Consider the following 18,268-nt stretch of genomic DNA (forward strand, 5'->3'; position numbering starts at 1 on the left):
GAAGGAAGGAAGGAAGGAAGGAAGGAAAGAAAGAAAGAAAGAAAGAAAGAAAGAAAGAAAGAAAGAAAGAAAGAAAGAAAGAAAAAGCAAGCAAGCAAGCCCGCGGGGCAAGGGCAGGGCCCGGCCTCCCCTCTCTCGAGTTCGTTCATTCAGTCAATCCTATTTATCGAGCGCTGACTGGGTGCTGAGCACTGGACTAAGCGCTTGGGAGAGGACAGCATTTTATTTATTTTGTTAATGAGGATGTTCATCCCCTTGATTCTATTTATTGCTATTGTTTTGGTCTGTCCGTCACCCCCGATTAGACTCGTCAATGGGCAGGGACTGTCACTATGTGTTACCGATTTGTCCATTCCAAGCGCTTAGTCCAGTGCTCTGCACATAGTAGGCGCTCAATAAATACTATCGCATGAATGAATGAAAATGCTGTCCTCTCCCAAGCGCTTAGTCCAGTGCTCTGCACCCGGTCGGCGCGCGATAAATAGGATTGACTGAGGGAACGAGGTGAAGAGAGGCGAGGCTGGAGGAGCGGCTCTGCGCAGGCGCGTGGCGGAGGCCGGAGGGGCGGAACTTTGCGGCAGTGCCGGGTGGTGCCGCTCCGCCGTCTTTGCGACAGTGCCGGGGGCTGCCGTTACTAGGGGCTCGCTTTGCGGCATGGCGATGGCGGAGGGAGAGCGGGCCGAGTGTGCGGGACCCCCCCGCGACGAGCCGCCGGCCGAGGGTGCGCTCAAGCGGGCCGAGGAGCTCAAGACTCAGGCCAACGAGTATTTCAAAGGTGCGGGGGCCGGGGAGGTAGGGGCTGCCGGAAAGCGAGCCGCGGGGAGAAGTGGCGGGCCGGGGGCTGCCACGGAATGAACCATGGGGCGGGGAGGGGGGGGGGGAGAGCGGCGGGTTTGGGAGCTGCCAACTAGCGGGGGGGGGGAGTGTGGCGGGGTGGGCGATACCATGTAGTGAGCCTCGCGGGGGGGGAGGGAGGGCCGCAGCCTACCACACAGTGAAGCACGGGGCGGGTGGGCGTGAGGCTGCCCCACGCCCACCCGCGGGGCGGGAAAACGCGGGCTTCCCCACGCCCACCCACGGGGCGGGAGGAGAGGGAGGTCGGGGGCTGCCACGGAGTCACCCCTGAGGGGGGAGTGGCGGGGCCGGGGCTCCGAGGGAGGGAACCGAGGGAGGGCGGGCTGGGCCATACCATGTAGTGAGTCGTGGGGGGGGGGGGGCAGGGGAGGAAGGACCGGAGGCTGCCACACCGTTAAGCGTAGTCCAGGGCTCCGCACACAGGGAGCGCTGGAGAAATCCGATTGATTGAACGGAGGAAGGAATGAAATACGATCGAATGAATGAGGCGGGTGGAGGAGGTGGGGGGGGTGAACCGTGGCGGGCCGGAGGCTGCCCCGCGGTAAACATGGCTAGCGCTTTGTACAGTGCTCTGCACCTAGTAAGCGCTCCATCAGCACTATGAATAAATAAACCGCGAGGTGGGTAAGAGGGAGGCTGGGGGCTGCCACAGGGTGAAGCGATTAGACTGTCAGGCCGTCAGTGGGCAGGGACTGAATGTGTTACCGAATTGTCCATTCCAAGCGCCTAGTACAGTGCTCTGCACAGAGTAAAAGCTCAATAAATACGATTGAATGGATGAATAATAATGATAATGTTGGTGTTTGATAAGCGCTTACTATGTGCCGAGCACTGTTCTGAGCGCTGGGGTAGACACAAGGGAATCAGGTTGTCCCACGTGAGGCGCACAGTCTTCATCCCCATTTTACAGATGAGGTAACTGAGGCCCCGAGAAGTTAAGTGACTTGCCCAAAGTCACACGGATGAATGAAAAGCGTAGGGTGGGAGGGAGGTCAGGGGCTGCCACGGGGTGAGCGGTGGGGTGGGAAAGTGAGAGATCGGGGCTGCTACGTAGTGAACCGTGGGTGGGGGGTGCTCAGTAAGTGAGCCCACCGTGGGGCAAGTTAGGGCCGGAGGCTGCCGTACGGTTAACAGTGGGGCGGGAAAGTGAGAGGTCGGGGGGCTGACACACAGGGAACCAGGGGGTGGGAGGGAGGTCGGGGGCTGCTGCATGGTCAGCGGTGGGGTGGGAAAATGAGAGGTCAGGGTGAACCGTGGGACCGAGGCTGCTAAATAGGGAGCCGTGGGGGGAAGGTAGGGCCGGAGGCTGCCCCATAGTAAACCATTTGGAGTGAGAGGGAGGTTGGGGCTGCTGCATGGTCAGCAGTGGGGTGGGAAAATGAGAGGTCAGGGTGAACCGTGGACCTGGGGGGGAGGTGGGCCCGAGGCTGCTAAATAGGGAGCCGTGGGGGGAAGTAAGGGCCGGAGGCCGTCACACGGTAAACCTCGGGGTGGGAGAGAGGCTGGCTGGGGACTGCCACACAGTAAACTCTTAGAGTAGGAAAGTGAGAGATTGGGGGGCTGCCACGTAGTGAACCATGGAGAGGGAGGGTTCGGGGCCTGCCCTGTAATGAGACTCAATGAATGAGACACCGGAGGGAGCGATGGTCTGAGGGGGCATGGGTCTGGGGGGCATGGCGGAGTAGGGGCCAGGCACAGTGGACCCTTGGGTGGGAGGGAACGGAGCTTGACCCCTCAAGAAGCTGCCTAAGGAGCCGCTTGGCCTAGTGGATAGAGCACAGGCCTGGGAGTCGGAAGGTCCTGGGTACTAATCCCAGCTCCGTCACTTGTCTGCAGGGTGACCTTGGGCAAATCACTTCACTGCTCTAGGCCTCAGTTGTCTCATCTGTAAAATTGGGATTAAGACTGTGAGCCCCAAGTGGGACAGGGAGCACGTCCAACCCAATTTGCTTGTATTCAGGACAGCACTTAGTACAGTGCCCGGCACATAATGTAAGTGCTTAGCAAATAACATAGATACCACCAGTGATAAGACATAAGGGGAAGCGACAGTCAGTCAGCATATTTATTGAGTGCTTACTGTGTGCAGAGCACTGTAATAATAATGTTGGTGTTTGTTAAGCGCTTACTACGTGCCAAGCACTGTTCTAAGCGCTGGGAGGGACGCAAGGTCATCAGGTTGTCCCACGTAGGGCTCACAGTCTTCATCCCCATTTGACAGATGAGGGAACTGAGGCCCGGAGAAATTAAGTGACTTGCCCAAGGTCACACAGCTGACAAGTGGCGGAGCTGGGATTAGAACTCATGACCTCTGACTCCCAAGCCTGGGCTCTTTCCATTGAGCCCTGCTGCTTCTCAACTAAGTGCTTGGGAGAATACAATAATAAATAGACACATTCCCTGCCAACAAGGAGCATAGAGTCTAGAGGGGGAGACCGACAATATATGTGGCAGTCAGGGGCTGCTCTGGGGATTGGGAGGAGTAGTGGGCCTGGGGCTGCCACACAGTAATAATAATAATAATAATAATGTTGGTATTTGTTAAGTGCTTCCTATGTGCAGAGCACTGTTCTAAGTGCTGGGGTAGATACAGGGTAATCAGGTTGTTCCCCGTGAGGCTCACAGTCTTCATCCCCACTTTACAGATGAGGGAACTGAGGCACAGAGAAGTTAAGTGACTTTCCCATAGTCACACAGCTGACAAGTGGCCTAGTCGGGATACTAGCCCTGGGGCCACCTCTGCTGAGGGCTGGGCTTAGAGGCACTTGGAGGGAGTAGGAGAGCATCCTCCTCAAACCCATCCTCCCACCACACACGCTCCTTAACTCTGTGTCGGCCCTCCTCACCTTCCACCCTCCAATCTCCCCGTCTGGCATCTCCAGCCTCCTGCCTCTCGTCTCGGTCCCCCTGGACCTGCCGGCCTGCCCCCTCCTCTCCTTTGCGCCACCCTCAGTTTCCCTTCCGATGTTGACCCTGGGCTCCCCGGGCAGGGGGATACCCAGGCCCGGGGGGCTGGTGGCCGGCCCAGGTCCCAGCGAGACTCCTCGCCCGACCCTAGGGAAGGACTACGACAACGCCATCAAGTTGTACAGTCAGGCCATCGAGATTAACCCCAGCAACGCCGTCTACCATGGGAACCGCAGCCTGGCCTACCTGCGCACCGAGTGCTACGGCTACGCTCTGGCCGACGCCACCAGGGCCATCGAGCTGGACAAGAAATACATCAAAGGCTACTATCGCCGGGCGGCCAGCAACATGGCCCTGGGCAAGTTCAAAGCCGCCCTACGCGACTACGAGACGGTGAGCGCTTGGTTTCTACCCCCGCCAACCCGCCCTGGTGGGACCGGCCGCACCCGGTCTTCCCATCCGGCCCTCCTCCCTGACTGGCCGTGGCCTGTCCCCCGTCCTCCTCTCGGCTGTGCCCAGGACCACACCCCCCCCCCCAGATTGGCTGCACCCTCTCATCCCCCCTACTTAGCTCTGCTCACCTCCATGTTGCCCAGGCCCCTGCCCTGACTGGCCCTGGCCCATCATCCCTCTCAACGGTGCCCACCCTCACCCCGACTGACCGCGCCCGGGTGCCGTGCCTCCCCCCACCCCTCGCTCGAATGTGCTCACCGTCACCGTGTATGGCCCCCCCTTGGCTGGCCAGAGCCATCGCCCTAGGGTGGCAGGGCCAGGGGCGGCGGGTCACCGCGGGGCCCTGACCCGGTGGCCGGCGGCCCCTCGGCCCGGTGACCCGCAGGTGGTGAAGGTGAGGCCCAATGACAAGGACGCCCAGCTGCAGTACCAGGAGTGCCACAAGGTGGTGAAGCGGAAGGCGTTCGAGCGCGCCATCGCGGGCGATGAACACAAGCGCTCGGTCGTGGACTCGCTGGACATCGAGAGCATGAGTGAGATGGGCCACGGGGGCGGGGGGGCACCGTGGGGAGAGGGAAGGGAGAGGGCTGGGGAGGGGCCGCGGGGGCACGTGGGAGGGCTCGGGGTCCTGACGCCCCTCTACGCCTCAGCCATCGAAGACGAGTACAGCGGGCCCAAGCTGGAGGATGGGAAGGTGACTGCTGGCTTCATGCAGGAGCTGATGCAGTGGTATAAGGAGCAGAAGAAACTGCATAGGAAATGTGCTTATCAGGTGCGCCCGCCCTGAGCCCCACCTCCGTACCCCCATCCTCCCCCCATCCGGGGTCAGGAGTCACCCATACTGGATAGCAGCCCCTCTGCAGGAGCAGGGGGAGAGGAGGGGTCACCCAAACCATCATTTTCCCCCACGGCAGATTTTGGTGCAGGTGAAGGAGCTGCTGGCGAAATTAACGACGCTGGTGGAGACCAAGCTGAAGGAGGTGAGGAGAAGGCCGGACCGACGTCTCTGGGACCGGCCCGGTCTCTGGCCGCACATCGGGGCGCTCTCGGCCTCTGGAGCGTGTTTCTCTCTCTGTGGGGCGGGAGGGTTGGGGGGCGTCAGTCTGTTCACGAACGGGGGCTTCTCTGCCTCAAGAATCTGTCCTTCCAGGGGATGGGAGTCTTTCTCTCTGGTCTCCGTTAGGTGGGTCTCTCTCCTTGGGCCTGAGTTTGGGCAAATTCATTTTCCATTGTTATGGGGAAGCGTGTTTGGGAGGCTGCAGGTGGGGGGGTCTGGCGGCAGTGGGGGGATTCCCTGGGCACTGCCCTCTCCGCCCCCCCGAAAAAAAATCCACCACGGCTCCAGGGGGAGGGGGCGAGTATCCACCCGGTGTCTCTGTCCCATGGTCTCCCCTCACCTCTTTTCTTCCAGACAGAGCAGATAACCATCTGCGGAGACACACACGGCCAGTTTTATGACCTGCTCAATATATTCGAGCTCAACGGTTTGCCCTCAGAGACCAACCCCTATGTATCCTCCCCAGCCTGCAGAGACGGTGGCGGGGGGAGCGCGGAATGGTTTGCCTTGCCCGAAGCGGGGCCTGGCAGGGAGGAGAGACTTCTCCTGATCCGGTGGGGGAAGTGGGGCCCGGCGAGATGGCGAAAGGGATCGTGGAGTGTGGAATGTGGGAAGCGATGGGTTCAGGGGTCCAAGCCGGGTCAGCGGGGAGCCCGGGATCTCGGAGGTGATCCCGGCCCCGGGCCCCGCCGTCACCCATGTTTCCTGAGCGGCCCACGCTGCAGATATTTAACGGTGACTTTGTGGACCGCGGTTCCTTCTCTGTGGAAGTGATCCTCACCCTGTTCGGCTTCAAGCTCCTCTATCCCGACCACTTTCATCTCCTGCGAGGTGAGGTGGGAGCCGGGGTCGGAGGGAAGGGACCCTGCCCCCAGCCCCGACTTCCCAGCGGCCTCTCCCGACTCCCTCCTCCGCCTTCCCCTCTGTGCCTTCCGTGCCCCAAGTCCGTCAGGGCCCCCCCCCCCCCAATATGTAGGTGGGGAGAGTGAAAGTGCTTGGAGGGGCGTCTCGGGGAGGGAGGAGGTTCCCCGTGAGATGGGTGGAGGTGGCAGCTGGGCGTGTCCCCCTGGCCTCCTGTGTTCCCGCCCCATCCCTTCCCTTCAGGGAACCACGAGACAGACAACATGAACCAGATCTACGGCTTCGAGGGCGAGGTTAAGGCCAAGTACACGGCGCAGATGTTCCAGCTGTTCAGTGAAGTGTTCGAGTGGCTGCCCCTGGCCCAGTGCATCAACGGCAAAGTGCTGGTGCGCGGGGCAGGGGTCGAGGGAGAGCGGGGTGCAGGCTGGGGGGCGCGTCGCTCCCTGACCCCCGGGACTATCCCCCCAGATCATGCACGGAGGCCTGTTCAGCGAGGACGGGGTCACCCTCGACGACATCCGCAAGATCGAGCGCAATAGGCAGCCGCCAGACTCAGGTGGGTACCCCGGGGCGGGACCCTCCCCCCCCCCCAAGCTGGGCCTCGTGTCGCCCGCCCGCCCACCTGGCTGGGGATGGGCTCGGTGGGCGGGAGCCACCCAGCTGTGAGATCCCTCCCGCCTCCCAGCTGTCGCGCACCAAGGGGTGAGGGCAGGCCAGGTCGGGGACACCAGGACGCCTAGGTCCCCAGACTCTGCGTTCAATAATAATAATGTTGGTATTTGTTAAGCGCTTACTATGTGCAGAGCACTGTTCTAAGCGCCGGGGTAGACACAGGGGAATCAGGTTGTCCCACGTGGGGCTCACGGTCTAAATCCCCATTTTACAGATGAGGTAACTGAGGCACAGAGAAGTTGTGACTTGCCCACAGTCACACAGCTGACAAGTGGCAGAGCCGGGATTCGAACCCATGACCTCTGACTCCAAAGCCCGTGCTCTTTCCACTGAGCCACGAACCCTCCCCGCCCCCAAGTACTCTGTCACACGCGCGCCCAGATACCCGGTGCAGCGACACGCACCTGGCCAGAGGCCGATACACCCACAGACACACGTGCAGAGGCAGACGCACATGCACCTGTGTGGTCACGCACGCAGGGAGACACATGCTCAAAGACACTCTTGTTCAGCGACGTGTACACACATCCAGACAGATGGGCATCGAGACAGTTCTGCTGCAGGTGAAGCGTTGAAGCTGGGGGTTGTGTCCCCAGGGGAAAGAAACGGAGACTTGGGAGCCGGGGGGGGCTACGGGGAAGATGTGCCGGGCTTGGGTCTGACTCCGTCCTGTCTCCTGCAGGGCCCATGTGTGACTTGCTGTGGTCGGACCCCCAGCCCCAGGTGAGCTCCCAGACCCTCTCCTTTCACACCCCGCTCCCACGCCTTCCCCTGTCCTTTCCTTATAATAATAAGTGCTTACTTTGTGCCGGGCACCGTACTAAACACTGGGGTGGAGCCAAGCTAATCGAGTTGGACCCAGTCCCTGTCCCCCGTGGGGCTCACGGACCCTCTCCCCATTTTACAGATGAGGGAACTGAGGGCCAGAGAAGTGAAGTGACTTGCCCAGGGTCACGCAGTCCCTCCTCTTTCCATTTCCCCGTGGGCCCGGCCCGCTCCCCGTCTCCCTTCTCTTCATCCCCCTCCCGTGCGGGCGAGAGGTTTGAGGTGGGGAGAGCTGGGAGTGGTGTGGCTCCTGCCTCCCCCCGACCTGGCCCCCTTCCTCCCTCTCCCGGCAGAACGGCCGTTCGGTCAGCAAGCGCGGGGTCAGCTGTCAGTTTGGGCCGGATGTGACCAAGAGCTTCCTGGAGGAGAACCAGCTGGATTACATCATCCGCAGCCACGAGGTCAAGGCCGAGGGCTACGAGGTGACCCACGGCGGCAAGTGCATCACCGTCTTCTCGGCCCCCAACTACTGGTGGGTCTGCTAGGGGTCTGGGGACGGTCCCGGGGAGCTCACCATCTTCTCTGCCCCCAACTGCCCGTGGGAGCCTGGGGAGGCTCGGGGGGCTCACCGTCCTCTCTGCCCTGAGCTGCGGGTCTCTCTTCTGGGGGCCGCGGAGACCCCAGCGTGGTACGGGAAGCAGGAGGGAGAGTCCCGTCTCAGTCCTCATCCCCGTCTCCCCCCCGCTTCTCCCGTCTCCTCCGCGTCACCCTCGTTCGCAGTGATCAGATGGGCAACAAAGCATCCTACATCCACCTCAGCGGGGCCGACCTGCGGCCGCAGTTCCACCAGTTCACAGCAGTGGTGAGCGGCCGGCGTCGGGGGAGCAGGGCGGGGTGGCAGCGGGAGGCCCCGCGGCCTCCGGCCCGGGGGACGGGCGACGCTGACCCGGCCTCATCTCTCCCCAGCCTCATCCCAACGTCAAGCCCATGGCCTACGCCAACACCCTGCTGCAGCTGGGCATGATGTGAGAGAGGCCGAGCGGACCCAGCGGCCCGGGCCGGGCCGGACCGGACAGGGCCGGGCCGGCGGCGGGGGGCCCCGGGGCGGGCGGCGGAAGGCCGGCGGAGAGGCCGGTTTTCCCGGCCCCTTCACTCTGCAGAGTTTGTATTTATTCCCCTTTCCGTTGGGAGAGGGGGGCGGAGCGGGGCTGGGCCCGGCCAAGGGAAGATGGGGGCAGGCGCAGGGGAGGAGCGGGGGTGGGGGGGGGTGGGGAGGGTGGGGGGGGGCTGCTGCCCCAGGGCGTTCTGGGAGAGGAGACCTGAGTGACAGGGCCGGAGTGGCAGTCTCCGCCCCCTTCATGTGCATGACTCCACCCCCTGCGGCTAAAGCAATAGCTCTCCCCTCCGCCCTCCGGCCGTCCCCCACCCCTTGCCCCTGCGAGGCCCCGGGCCTGCAGCTGGTCAGAGCCCCGGGGAGGGGGGCCAGAGGCCTGAGCCCCACTATTTTACTGTCTGTAATTAAAGATGTTAAAATAAAGTCATTATTGTAAGTCCGCTTGGCTGGGTGGCATTCTGAGTGGAGGGGCTGCATGGTGCCCAGAGGTCTCTGACGTGCCCACTCACGTGGTCGCCCAGCGACGTGCACAGATCACCCGTATCCGAGCATTCACTGGGCACGGGGCGCTCTAGGAAGCGCCCGGGAGGGAACCGTATCACGTTCCCTGCCCACAACGAGCCGACGGTCTAGAGGGAGCTCACAGAAGCACGGCATACACGCAGTGACGCGTCCTCAAACACCCCCACACGAGATGCCCTGGTCCCTGCCCCTCGGGTTGGCAGGCCGACGGGGCAGACGGGAGAGAGAGGGGCGGTCACGTGCACGCGCGCACACGTGCACCCACCCAGAGCCAGGGGCCAGGCCAAGCCCAGGACCGCCGTCCAGGGTCCAGACAGCTGAGACTTGCGCGCCCCTCTCCCCCCGGCCCCCCGAGGCTTCTGGGAAAGCCCTAGAGAGAAGGGGGATGGGAGGTGATAGGTATGGGACCGTGGGAGCCTCTGGACAGTCTGGAGGAGATGGGGAAATGGGCCAGTCCCGGTCTATTTATACAGACCTCCATCCTGCCGGTAGGGCATGGGTATGAGTCACCGTCGGTCCCCCCCTCCCCTTGGGGGCCGCCTCCTCCCTCTATCCTTCCCACCCTCCCTCCCTGCCCAGCGAGACTGGGCTGCCCCCCACCCTGTTGGTTTCAGGAGATGGAGGATGTGGCTATTTTCGGATGGGAACTCTCAGGAACTCTTGGTTCAAGCCAAGAGGTTCCATTCCCCTGCCTCAGAGCAGGCAGGGCATGGGGCTTTGAGATTAACGCCTCCCTGTCCCTGCTCTGGCCCCCTGCCCGAGTCTGGGCCCGCGGGTGCCGCCCCGTCAGGGCTCCGTGCCCCCTCCGGAGAGGCCGGGGTCCCTACCCGGCAGTGTCGACCACAGGCGGATGGAGCAGCGTCGGGCTTCGTCCACTTTCCATTTGCCCTTTGGTGGGAAGCAGTCTCTCACACTTCGGACCTGCCCCACCTAGGCCACGTCACGGCTCTCAAGGCCCCGGGGTAGCTCTGCCCCTGGCCCCCCGACCTGCCCTGTCTCCTCCACCGATCTTCCCGATCTCCCCTCTGTCTGTCCTGTCTCCTCAACCTGTCCTTTCTGGCCTCACGACCGGTCTAGTCTCCGCAAAGCCTCCTCTGTCTCCATCACTGCTCTCCAGCAGCTCACAATCTAATGGGGTGACAGGCAAATTATTTCCAAATCGGGGGAGCCGGAGGAAGGAAAAGGATGTGAAAGGAAGTCATTCAGATATTTCAGGATGAAATAGTCGAGTGATCGAAAACACAAGTAAAGGTATTAATAGATATATAAATGCTGAAATTAGAAATGAAATACGTAAAGGCTAAGGATCGCTGTTGCGGGGGTGGCAGGGATATGAATTGGGATGTGGAAATTAAGGGGGGGGGGGGGGGCTTCCTGGAGAAGGTGGTGTTTCCGGTGGCCCTGAAACCCTGAAGAAAGCTGAGGTCTGATGGACACCAAGAGGGAGGGCGTTCCGGACAGGGGAAGCAGCGCGAGTGAAAGGACTGGAGACCGACAAGTCAAATAGCCATTGTGTGTATGAATAGCGGACCGTGCAGAGCACTGGATGAAGAGCTGGGAAATAGTAAGACTATAGGTGGGAATCGAATACGGTCCCCCGCCCCCAAGGGACCCCCAATCTAAGAATAAAAGTGTGGGAAAAGGGTTGGAGACGGACATAGGGAAAAGCAGAATCCCAGAAACGCGTTAAGTGTCCCGGAGAGACGAGAACAAGGAGCGGTTACTAATTTTGTCGTCGTTATTAATAAAAATAATAAACGATAACGGTATTTGTTAAGCACCTACTATGTCTCGAGCCCTGTTGTGGGTAAGTACAAGCTAATCAGGTTGGACACAGTCCCTGTCCCACATGGGGCTCCCAGTCTTGATCCCCGTTTTACAGATGAGGTAACAGAGGCCCAGAGAAGCGAAGTGACTTGCCTAAGGTCACGCGGCAGACAAGCGGCGGGGTCAGGATTCCGAATCCAGGTCCTTCTGACTCCCAGGCCCGCGCTCTATCCACTAGACCATGCTGCTTCAATGCCGTTCGGCGAGGAGGCGTGGGGCAAGGCGGCCCTCGCCGGGGGCACTTTCCGGGGTGGAGAGTGGTGGCCTGGCTCCGGGGCCGGAAGGGAAAGAGACCGCGATAACGGATGGGGCTGCACTCTGCAGATGCGACGCAGGAACCCGGGAGCAGGGTGCAAATACCGTGCCGCGTGAATAATCCCACGCAGGTGCATGCAGATGTCCGCAGGTTTTGGCACACACACGCGGACGCGTGCAAATGCCCGCAGGTGTACGCCCCTGCGCGCCAAGACTTGGCGAAGGCTCCCGGGGCCGGGGACAGAGCCCCGGGACTGACCGAAATCCCCGAGAGGCCCACCGACGGTCGACCCGGGCCTCCCCCTGCCCCCGCAGCCCTCAGAGCCCGGAAGCAGCTCCTCGGCCGAAGCCGGCTCCCCGTTTACCCTCGTTTCCGTGCTGTGACCTCAGGGAAGGGGAAACAGGTGTGTCCATCCCGGGTTATTCCTGCCCAGGCCGCGCCTCGTCTCCAGGGAGGCCTCGGGGGGCCCCGGGCCCGCCCCCGGCCCCGCTCTTAAAAGCCCACAGACCCGCTTTCTGGGTCCCACCGACCCCGGGCCCTGGAAATAACGCCCAATGGCGCCTCGCGGCTTCTTCTTGGGTGAGGGGGTGGGGAGGTGGCGGGTCTCTGTCCCCCGCATCCCGAGCCCGATCCGGCCACTCTCGGAACCCCGCGCCGACCCACTGCCCCACGCCGGGCGCGACCGCCCGGCCCAGGTTTCCTTCCCACACAAGGGCCCAGCTCCGTCCCTCCTTCCCTTCCTCCCCTAGTCTCTCTCATCCTCCTTCCCTCTGTCCTTCCTTCCCTCCGTCTCTCCATCCCTCTATCACTGTTCCTCCGTCCTATCTCAGTCCCTTCGTCTCTCCGTCCATCCGTCTCCCCGTCCTTCCCTCCCTCCCCTAGTTAGTCTCTCTCATCCTCCTTCCCTCTGTCCTTCCTTCCTTCCTTCCTTCCCTCCATCCTTCTATCTCCGTCCCTCCGTCCCTCTCTCTGTCCCTCCATCCCTCTATCACTGTCCTTCCATCCTTCTATCTCCCTGTCCTTTCATCTCTCTGTCCCTCCGTCTCCCCGTCCTTCCCCCACCCTCCCCAGCCTCTCTCATCCTCTCTCCCTCTGTCCTTCTATCTCTGTCCCACCATCCCTCTCTCTGTCCCTCCATCCTTCGATCTCTGTCCCTCCATCCCTCTATCACTGTCCCTCCATCCTTCTATCTCTCCGTCCATCCGTCTCCCCGTCCTTCCCTCCCTCCCCTAGTCTCTCTCATCCTCCTTCCCTCTGTCCTTCCTTCCCTCCATCCTTCTATCTCTCTGTCCCTTCATCTCTCTGTCCATCCGTCTCCCCGTCCCTCCATCTCTCTGTCTCTCCGTCCTTCCCCCCCTCCGTCTCTCCGGCCCTCTGTCACCCCGTCCTTTCATCGTCCCTCGGTCCCTCCGTGTGCGCCCCCGCCGGGCTGAGCCTCCCCTGTCCCCTCCGCCAGCCCTCGGCCTGGGGACCATCCTGAGCTCGCTGGGGGCGCCGATGACCGGCCCGGAGGACGGCCCAGGTAAGGACGAGGAGAGGGGCCGGGGCCGGGGCCGGGGCCGGGGGCCGGGGCCGGGGGCGGAGGCGGGGCGGGGCGGGGAGCGGGCGGCGGGGCCGGCGGAGGGCCCGGGCGTCCGGACCCCCGAGCGGCCCCCCGTGACTCTCCCCAGCGCCCCCCACGCCCCCCGTGTGGCTGTGCCAGCCGTGGAAGCGCTGCGGGGCGGAGGCCTACGACCCGCGGGGCTCCCAGTGCTGCGGGGGCCGGGTGCGGCCGCTGGGCGGGCTGTGCTGCGGCACCGACACCTACCGGGCCCAGCTCGACTGGTGCTGCGTCCCCGCCGCGGGGGCCGGGCCCCTCCACGTGGCCCGCAAGACCGGACCCCACGCCCGACGCCGGGACTGCGCCCGCCCGCGCCCGGACCCGGACCCGCCGGCCCACAGGTACGGGCCCCCCCCCGCCATCCCCGCCCCCCGCCCCCGGCCCCATCCCCGCCCCCACCTGCTTTCTCTGCGTCCAGGTGAGGCCGCCGGCGCGGGAACGGCGAGGGCCGGGACCCCACCCGGTCCGTCGCCCGTCACGTACGGGATGCGGGGAGGCCGACGGCCGGGGTCGGGCCGGACGCCGACACCCTCCGACGCTGGACACGCACATCGAGGCGGGGGGCGGGTTCCCGGCCCCGGGGGAAGCGAACCCGTCAATAAACTCCGTGCGGTCCTCACCCCGCCCGCCCGCTCCACCTGCTGCTTCTGCCGCCGCCGTCCCCGGGGTGCGGGGAGAGGGCGGCGCGGGGCGGGACTGGTGCGGGGCTGGGAGCCGGGACCCCGCGGCGGCCGCCCGCTCCTGCCCAGCGCCCCCTGCTGGCGGGCTCCTCCTGCCCAGCGCCCCCTGCTGGCGGCCCCGCCTGCCCAGCGCCCCCTGCTGGCGGGCCGTTCCTCACACCCGGGGAAACCGCGGAGCACGGGGGAGTTGCGCCCCCTGGTGGCGAAAGGAGCCCCAGCCTGAGGGAGGAGAGGAGCCGAGCGACGGGTCGGGACCCGATCAATCCATCAATAAATCAATTCATTATCAAGTTCGAGTGCTTATTCGGAGCGTAAAAATAATAACTCTGGCATGAAGAGACTACTCTGGGTCAAATACTCTTCTCAGCACCGACGTAGAGCAAAATAATCAAGGCCCCCATGGGGCTGACAGTTGAAATAGGAGGGAGAATAGGCGTTGAATTCCCATTTTGCAGAGGAGGGAACTGAGGCTCAGATAAATCGTCTGGGGGTTTTTTATGTCTTTTTTTATGATATTTGTCAAGCGTTTACTCTGCGTCAGGCACTGCACTTAGCTCCGGAGTAGATGCAAGCTAATCAGATTGGACACCGTCCCTGTTCTCGTAAGAGACTAGTACAGTACGTCTAGCTTAGTGAAAAAGCATCCGTGTTTTCGTCCCACCTCTGCAGATGGTCTGCTGTGGACTGGATTGTAAATGGTCCGATCAGAATAGCCTTAACCCCCATTCTACAGATGAGGTAACTGAGGCACAGAGAAGTGAAGTGACTTGCTCACGGTCACACCGTAGACAAGTGGTGGAGCTGGAATTTGGACAAGTCAGGTCACTGCTCTGTGCCTCAGTTTCCTCAACTGCAAAATGGGGAATCAATAGTTGTTCTCCATCTTAGTCAGACTATGAATCCCATGTGGGACGGGGACTGTATCTGGCCTGATTGATTTGTATCTACCCCGGTGCTTAAAACAGTGCTTGACACTAAATCAATCAATTGCATTTATTGAGCGCTTACTCTGTGCAGAGCACCGTGCTAAATGCTGGGGGCAATACAGTATGACAATATAATGGAGCCATTTTATGCCCACAACGAGCTTATAGTCTAGAGGACACGTGGTAGGCACTTGACAAATACCATTAAAAAAATGAGGGCTGTGCCACAGGGAAGATTACCAGTTTGAAGTTGGGCAAAGCAGAAAGTCAGGAAATGCTGAGCTAGAGCTGGCATTGGTGAACTCCCAGCTTACCCTCAGCCTCGTCCCTCCCATCTGTACCTGGAGCAAACCGGACCTCTGGGGCGGCAGTTTTGGAGGGCTCAGGAACAAAGTCAGGAGGAAGAGGACCCTAGCTGACCCCTCCCCCTCGCCCTTGAAGCAGTGAGGCCTAGTGGATAGAACAAGGACCTGGGAGTCAGAAGGAGCTGAGTTCTCTAATTCCGGGTCCACCATTTGCCTACTGAGTGATCTTGGGAGTCATTTCACTCTAGGTCCCTGACTTACCTCATCTGTGAAATGGGGATTAAGACAGTGTGACGTGGACTGTGTCCATCCTGATTAGCTTATATCAACCCCAGCACCTAGTACGATACCTAGCACATAGTACGTGCTTCACCAAGACCCTAAAAAAGGTTCCTTACTGAGCACCTACTGAGTGCAGAGCACTGAACTAAGCACTTGACTGAAGCATGTTCTTCATCTTCAAGAAGCTCACTATCCAATCAATCGATCGTATTTATTGAGGGCTTACTGTGTGTAGAGCACTGTACTATGTGCTCGAGAGAGTACATTATAACAGGCACGTTACATTGATAAATTATAGAATGTTTTATATGTTGTCAACAGGAGATGCAGACAGACAAATTAGAGAGAGCAGGAGCTGGGGGGACTGGTGGGAAGGACAGGATGAGGAAGCTAGGAATGCCTAGGCGACTGATGGGTTGACACGATCCACAGGAACGGTAAAGGAAACCAGAACAGCGATGGAGCAGGGGATGGCACTCTGATGGCAGAGCAGGCCCTGGAAGTCCGGGCACCTGTATTCTAATCCAGCTTCTGCCACTTGTCTACTGTGAGACTTTGGGCAAGTCACTTAACTTTTCTGAGCCTCAGTTTCTCCAACTGCAAAATAAGGAATAATAATAATAATGTTGGTATTTGTTAAGTGCTTACTATGTGCCGAGCGCTGTTCCAAGCACTGGGGTTAGATACAGGGTAATCAGGTTGCCCCACTTAGAGGCTCACAGTCTTAATCCCCCTTTTCCAGATGAGGTAACTGAGGCACCGAAAAGTCAAGTGGCTTGCCCAAAGTCACACAGCTGACAGGTGGCGGAGCCGGGATTAGAACCCATGCCCTCTGACTCCTAAACCTGTGCTCTTTCCACTGAGCCAAGCTGCTTCTCTAAATACCTGTCCTCTCTTCTCCATAGACTGTGAGTCCCGCGTGGGATAAGAATGCACCTCACCCGATTATCAGATGGTAAGCGCTTAACAAATACTGCGATTTTTATTATCAGAGCTATGGGCTGTCGGATCTGGGGGAGGAGGAGGCGGGGGAATCGACAGCGAGATCCAGTGAAGTTTGTTTGGGACGGAGGCCTGTTCTTTGTCTCTGGCATGAGTTCATTCGGCCTAATTATTACTCGCATGAGAGAAACATGGACTGAATATTTTTGTAGGAAAATGATCCACCTATAAGGAATTTATAATCTAGAGGGGAAGATATTAATATAAATAAATTAAGGATGTATACATAAAAGCAACAGAGCGTAGTGGATTAAGCAAGGACCTGGGAGTCAGAAGGTCATGGGTTCTAATACCAGCTTCGCCACTTTTTTGGGGGTGTGACCTTGGGAAAATCACTTCACTTCTCTGTGCCTCAGTTACTTCATCTGTAAAATGGGGATTGAGACTGTGAGTCCCATATGGGACAGGAATGTGTCCAACTCGATTTGCTTGTATCCACCCCCCACCCCCCAGCGCTTAGTACAGTGCTTGGCACATGGTAAGAGCTTAACAAATACCATCATTCTTCTTATTATTACTCCCCCGAGGCACTTGGACAGGAGGCCCGCAGTCTCGCCTCGTGAGAGGAAGCAGCCGCGTGTTTTTTCCCACCTCGGCAGAAGGTGGGCGGTGGAGCGGATTGTAAATGGTCCAATCAGAGTTGGCCAATGGAGCGGATTGTAAATGGTCCAATCAGAGTTGGCCGCTGAGGAGCCAATCAGAGGACGGGGCGGGCCTACAAAGGGGCTTCTTCTGACGTGGTTGGTGCGCCACCTGGTGGAAGCGGCGGGAGGGAGGCCTGGAAGGCGCAGGGAGAACGGGGAGGGGGGGAAATCGCAGCCCCCCCAGTGTCACCCCATTTTTTTAAATGGTATTTGTTATGCGCTTACTATGTGCAGAGCACTGTGGGGGAGATACAGGGTAATCTCATTTACCCTGTACCCTGTAAATGAGATTTACCTCATCTGTAAAATGGGGATTAAGATTGTGAGCCCCACGTGGGACAACCTGATTCCCCTATGTCTACCCCAGCGCTTAGAACAGTGCTCGGCACATAGTAAGCGCTTAACAAATACCAACATTATTATTATTATTATTAATCAGGTCGTCCCCCGTGAGGCTCACCGTCTTCATCCCCTTTTTACAGATGAGGTAACTGAGGCACAGAGAAGCTAAGTGACTTGCCCACAGTCACAGAGCGGACAAGTGGCAGAGCCGGGAGTCGAACCCATGACCTCTGACTCTGAAGCCCAGGCTCTTTCCACTGAGCCACGCTGCTCAGTTGGAATTGGAACTAAGTTCCAATTGGAAACTGGAATTTGGAAATAAGTTGTTTGGAAATAAGGCAGTTGGAAATAAGGTTGGTATTTGTTAAGCGCTTACTATGTGCAGAGCACTGTTCGAAGCGCTGGTGTAGATACAGGGTAATCAGGTTGTCCCACGTGAGGCTCACAGTTCATCCCCATTTTACAGATGAGGTAACTGAGGCACAGAGAAGTTAAGTGACTTGCCCATTTGCTCCCTCCTTTGCAGCTCTCTCCCGAGGACTGAGGGTGGCGGGTGAGAAATGTGGTTGCGGGCTGTCCTTTCTCTCCAGCCATACCCCTTCCGGTTGGCTCAAGCAATGTGCCATCAATCCTAATTCATAGTGATATAGTAAGTGCTCAATAAATACTAGTGAATGAGTGAATGATGTAATGTTGTCCTGCTTTTGTTTTGTTCTGTTGTCTCTCCCAATTAGACTGCGAACCAGTCATTGGGCAAGGACTGTCTCCATCTGTTGCCGAATTGTACATTCCAAGTGCTTAGTACAGTGCTCTGCACATAGTAAGTGCTCAGTAAATACTATTGAATGAATGAATAATGGTATTTGGTAAGCGCTTACTAGAGAAGCAGCGGGGTTAGGGGAAAGAGCACGGGTTTGGGGGTCAGAGGTCATGGGTTCTAATCCCCGCTCCGCCACTTATCAGCTGTGTGACTTTGGGCAAGTCAGTTCACTTCTCTGGGCCTCAGTTACCTCATCTGTAAAATGGGGATTAAGACTGAGCCCCACGTGAGACAACCTGATTACCTTGTAGCTACTCCAGCGCTTAAAATAGTGCTTGGCACAGAGTAAATGCTTAGTAAATACCATCGTTATTATTATTATGGATTAGTCACTGTACTAAGCGCTGGGGTGGATACAAGCAGCTCAGGTTGGACACA

At 59.5% G+C, this 18,268-nt stretch overlaps 1 protein-coding gene across 1 annotated transcript; it reads left to right on the plus strand.

The window, feature by feature from the left end:
• Nucleotides 1–622: 622 nt before the first annotated feature.
• On the plus strand, nt 623–8,807 carry LOC100084034 (serine/threonine-protein phosphatase 5). Its single transcript, XM_029065266.2, has 13 exons — nt 623–775; nt 3,914–4,155; nt 4,601–4,748; nt 4,866–4,987; nt 5,130–5,195; nt 5,627–5,725; nt 5,998–6,103; nt 6,377–6,519; nt 6,602–6,689; nt 7,488–7,528; nt 7,924–8,102; nt 8,351–8,432; nt 8,537–8,807. Exons 1-13 carry the CDS (start codon nt 655–657, stop codon nt 8,597–8,599), a joined length of 1,500 nt encoding a protein of 499 aa, XP_028921099.1. The 5' UTR covers nt 623–654; the 3' UTR covers nt 8,600–8,807.
• The last annotated feature ends 9,461 nt before the right edge of the window (nt 8,808–18,268 follow it).

Source organism: Ornithorhynchus anatinus, chromosome 5 (genome assembly GCF_004115215.2).
Source record: "Ornithorhynchus anatinus isolate Pmale09 chromosome 5, mOrnAna1.pri.v4, whole genome shotgun sequence".
Taxonomy (NCBI): domain Eukaryota; kingdom Metazoa; phylum Chordata; class Mammalia; order Monotremata; family Ornithorhynchidae; genus Ornithorhynchus; species Ornithorhynchus anatinus.

Coding starts and splice junctions, on each gene's coding strand:
- LOC100084034 (XM_029065266.2), top strand. CDS start 655: ATGGCGATGGCGGAGGGAGAGCGGGCCGAGTGTGCGGGACCCCCCCGC. Junction 4,749..4,865: donor GCTGGACATCGAGAGCATGA/GTGAGATGGGCC, acceptor TCTACGCCTCAG/CCATCGAAGACGAGTACAGC. Junction 6,520..6,601: donor GCATCAACGGCAAAGTGCTG/GTGCGCGGGGCA, acceptor CTATCCCCCCAG/ATCATGCACGGAGGCCTGTT.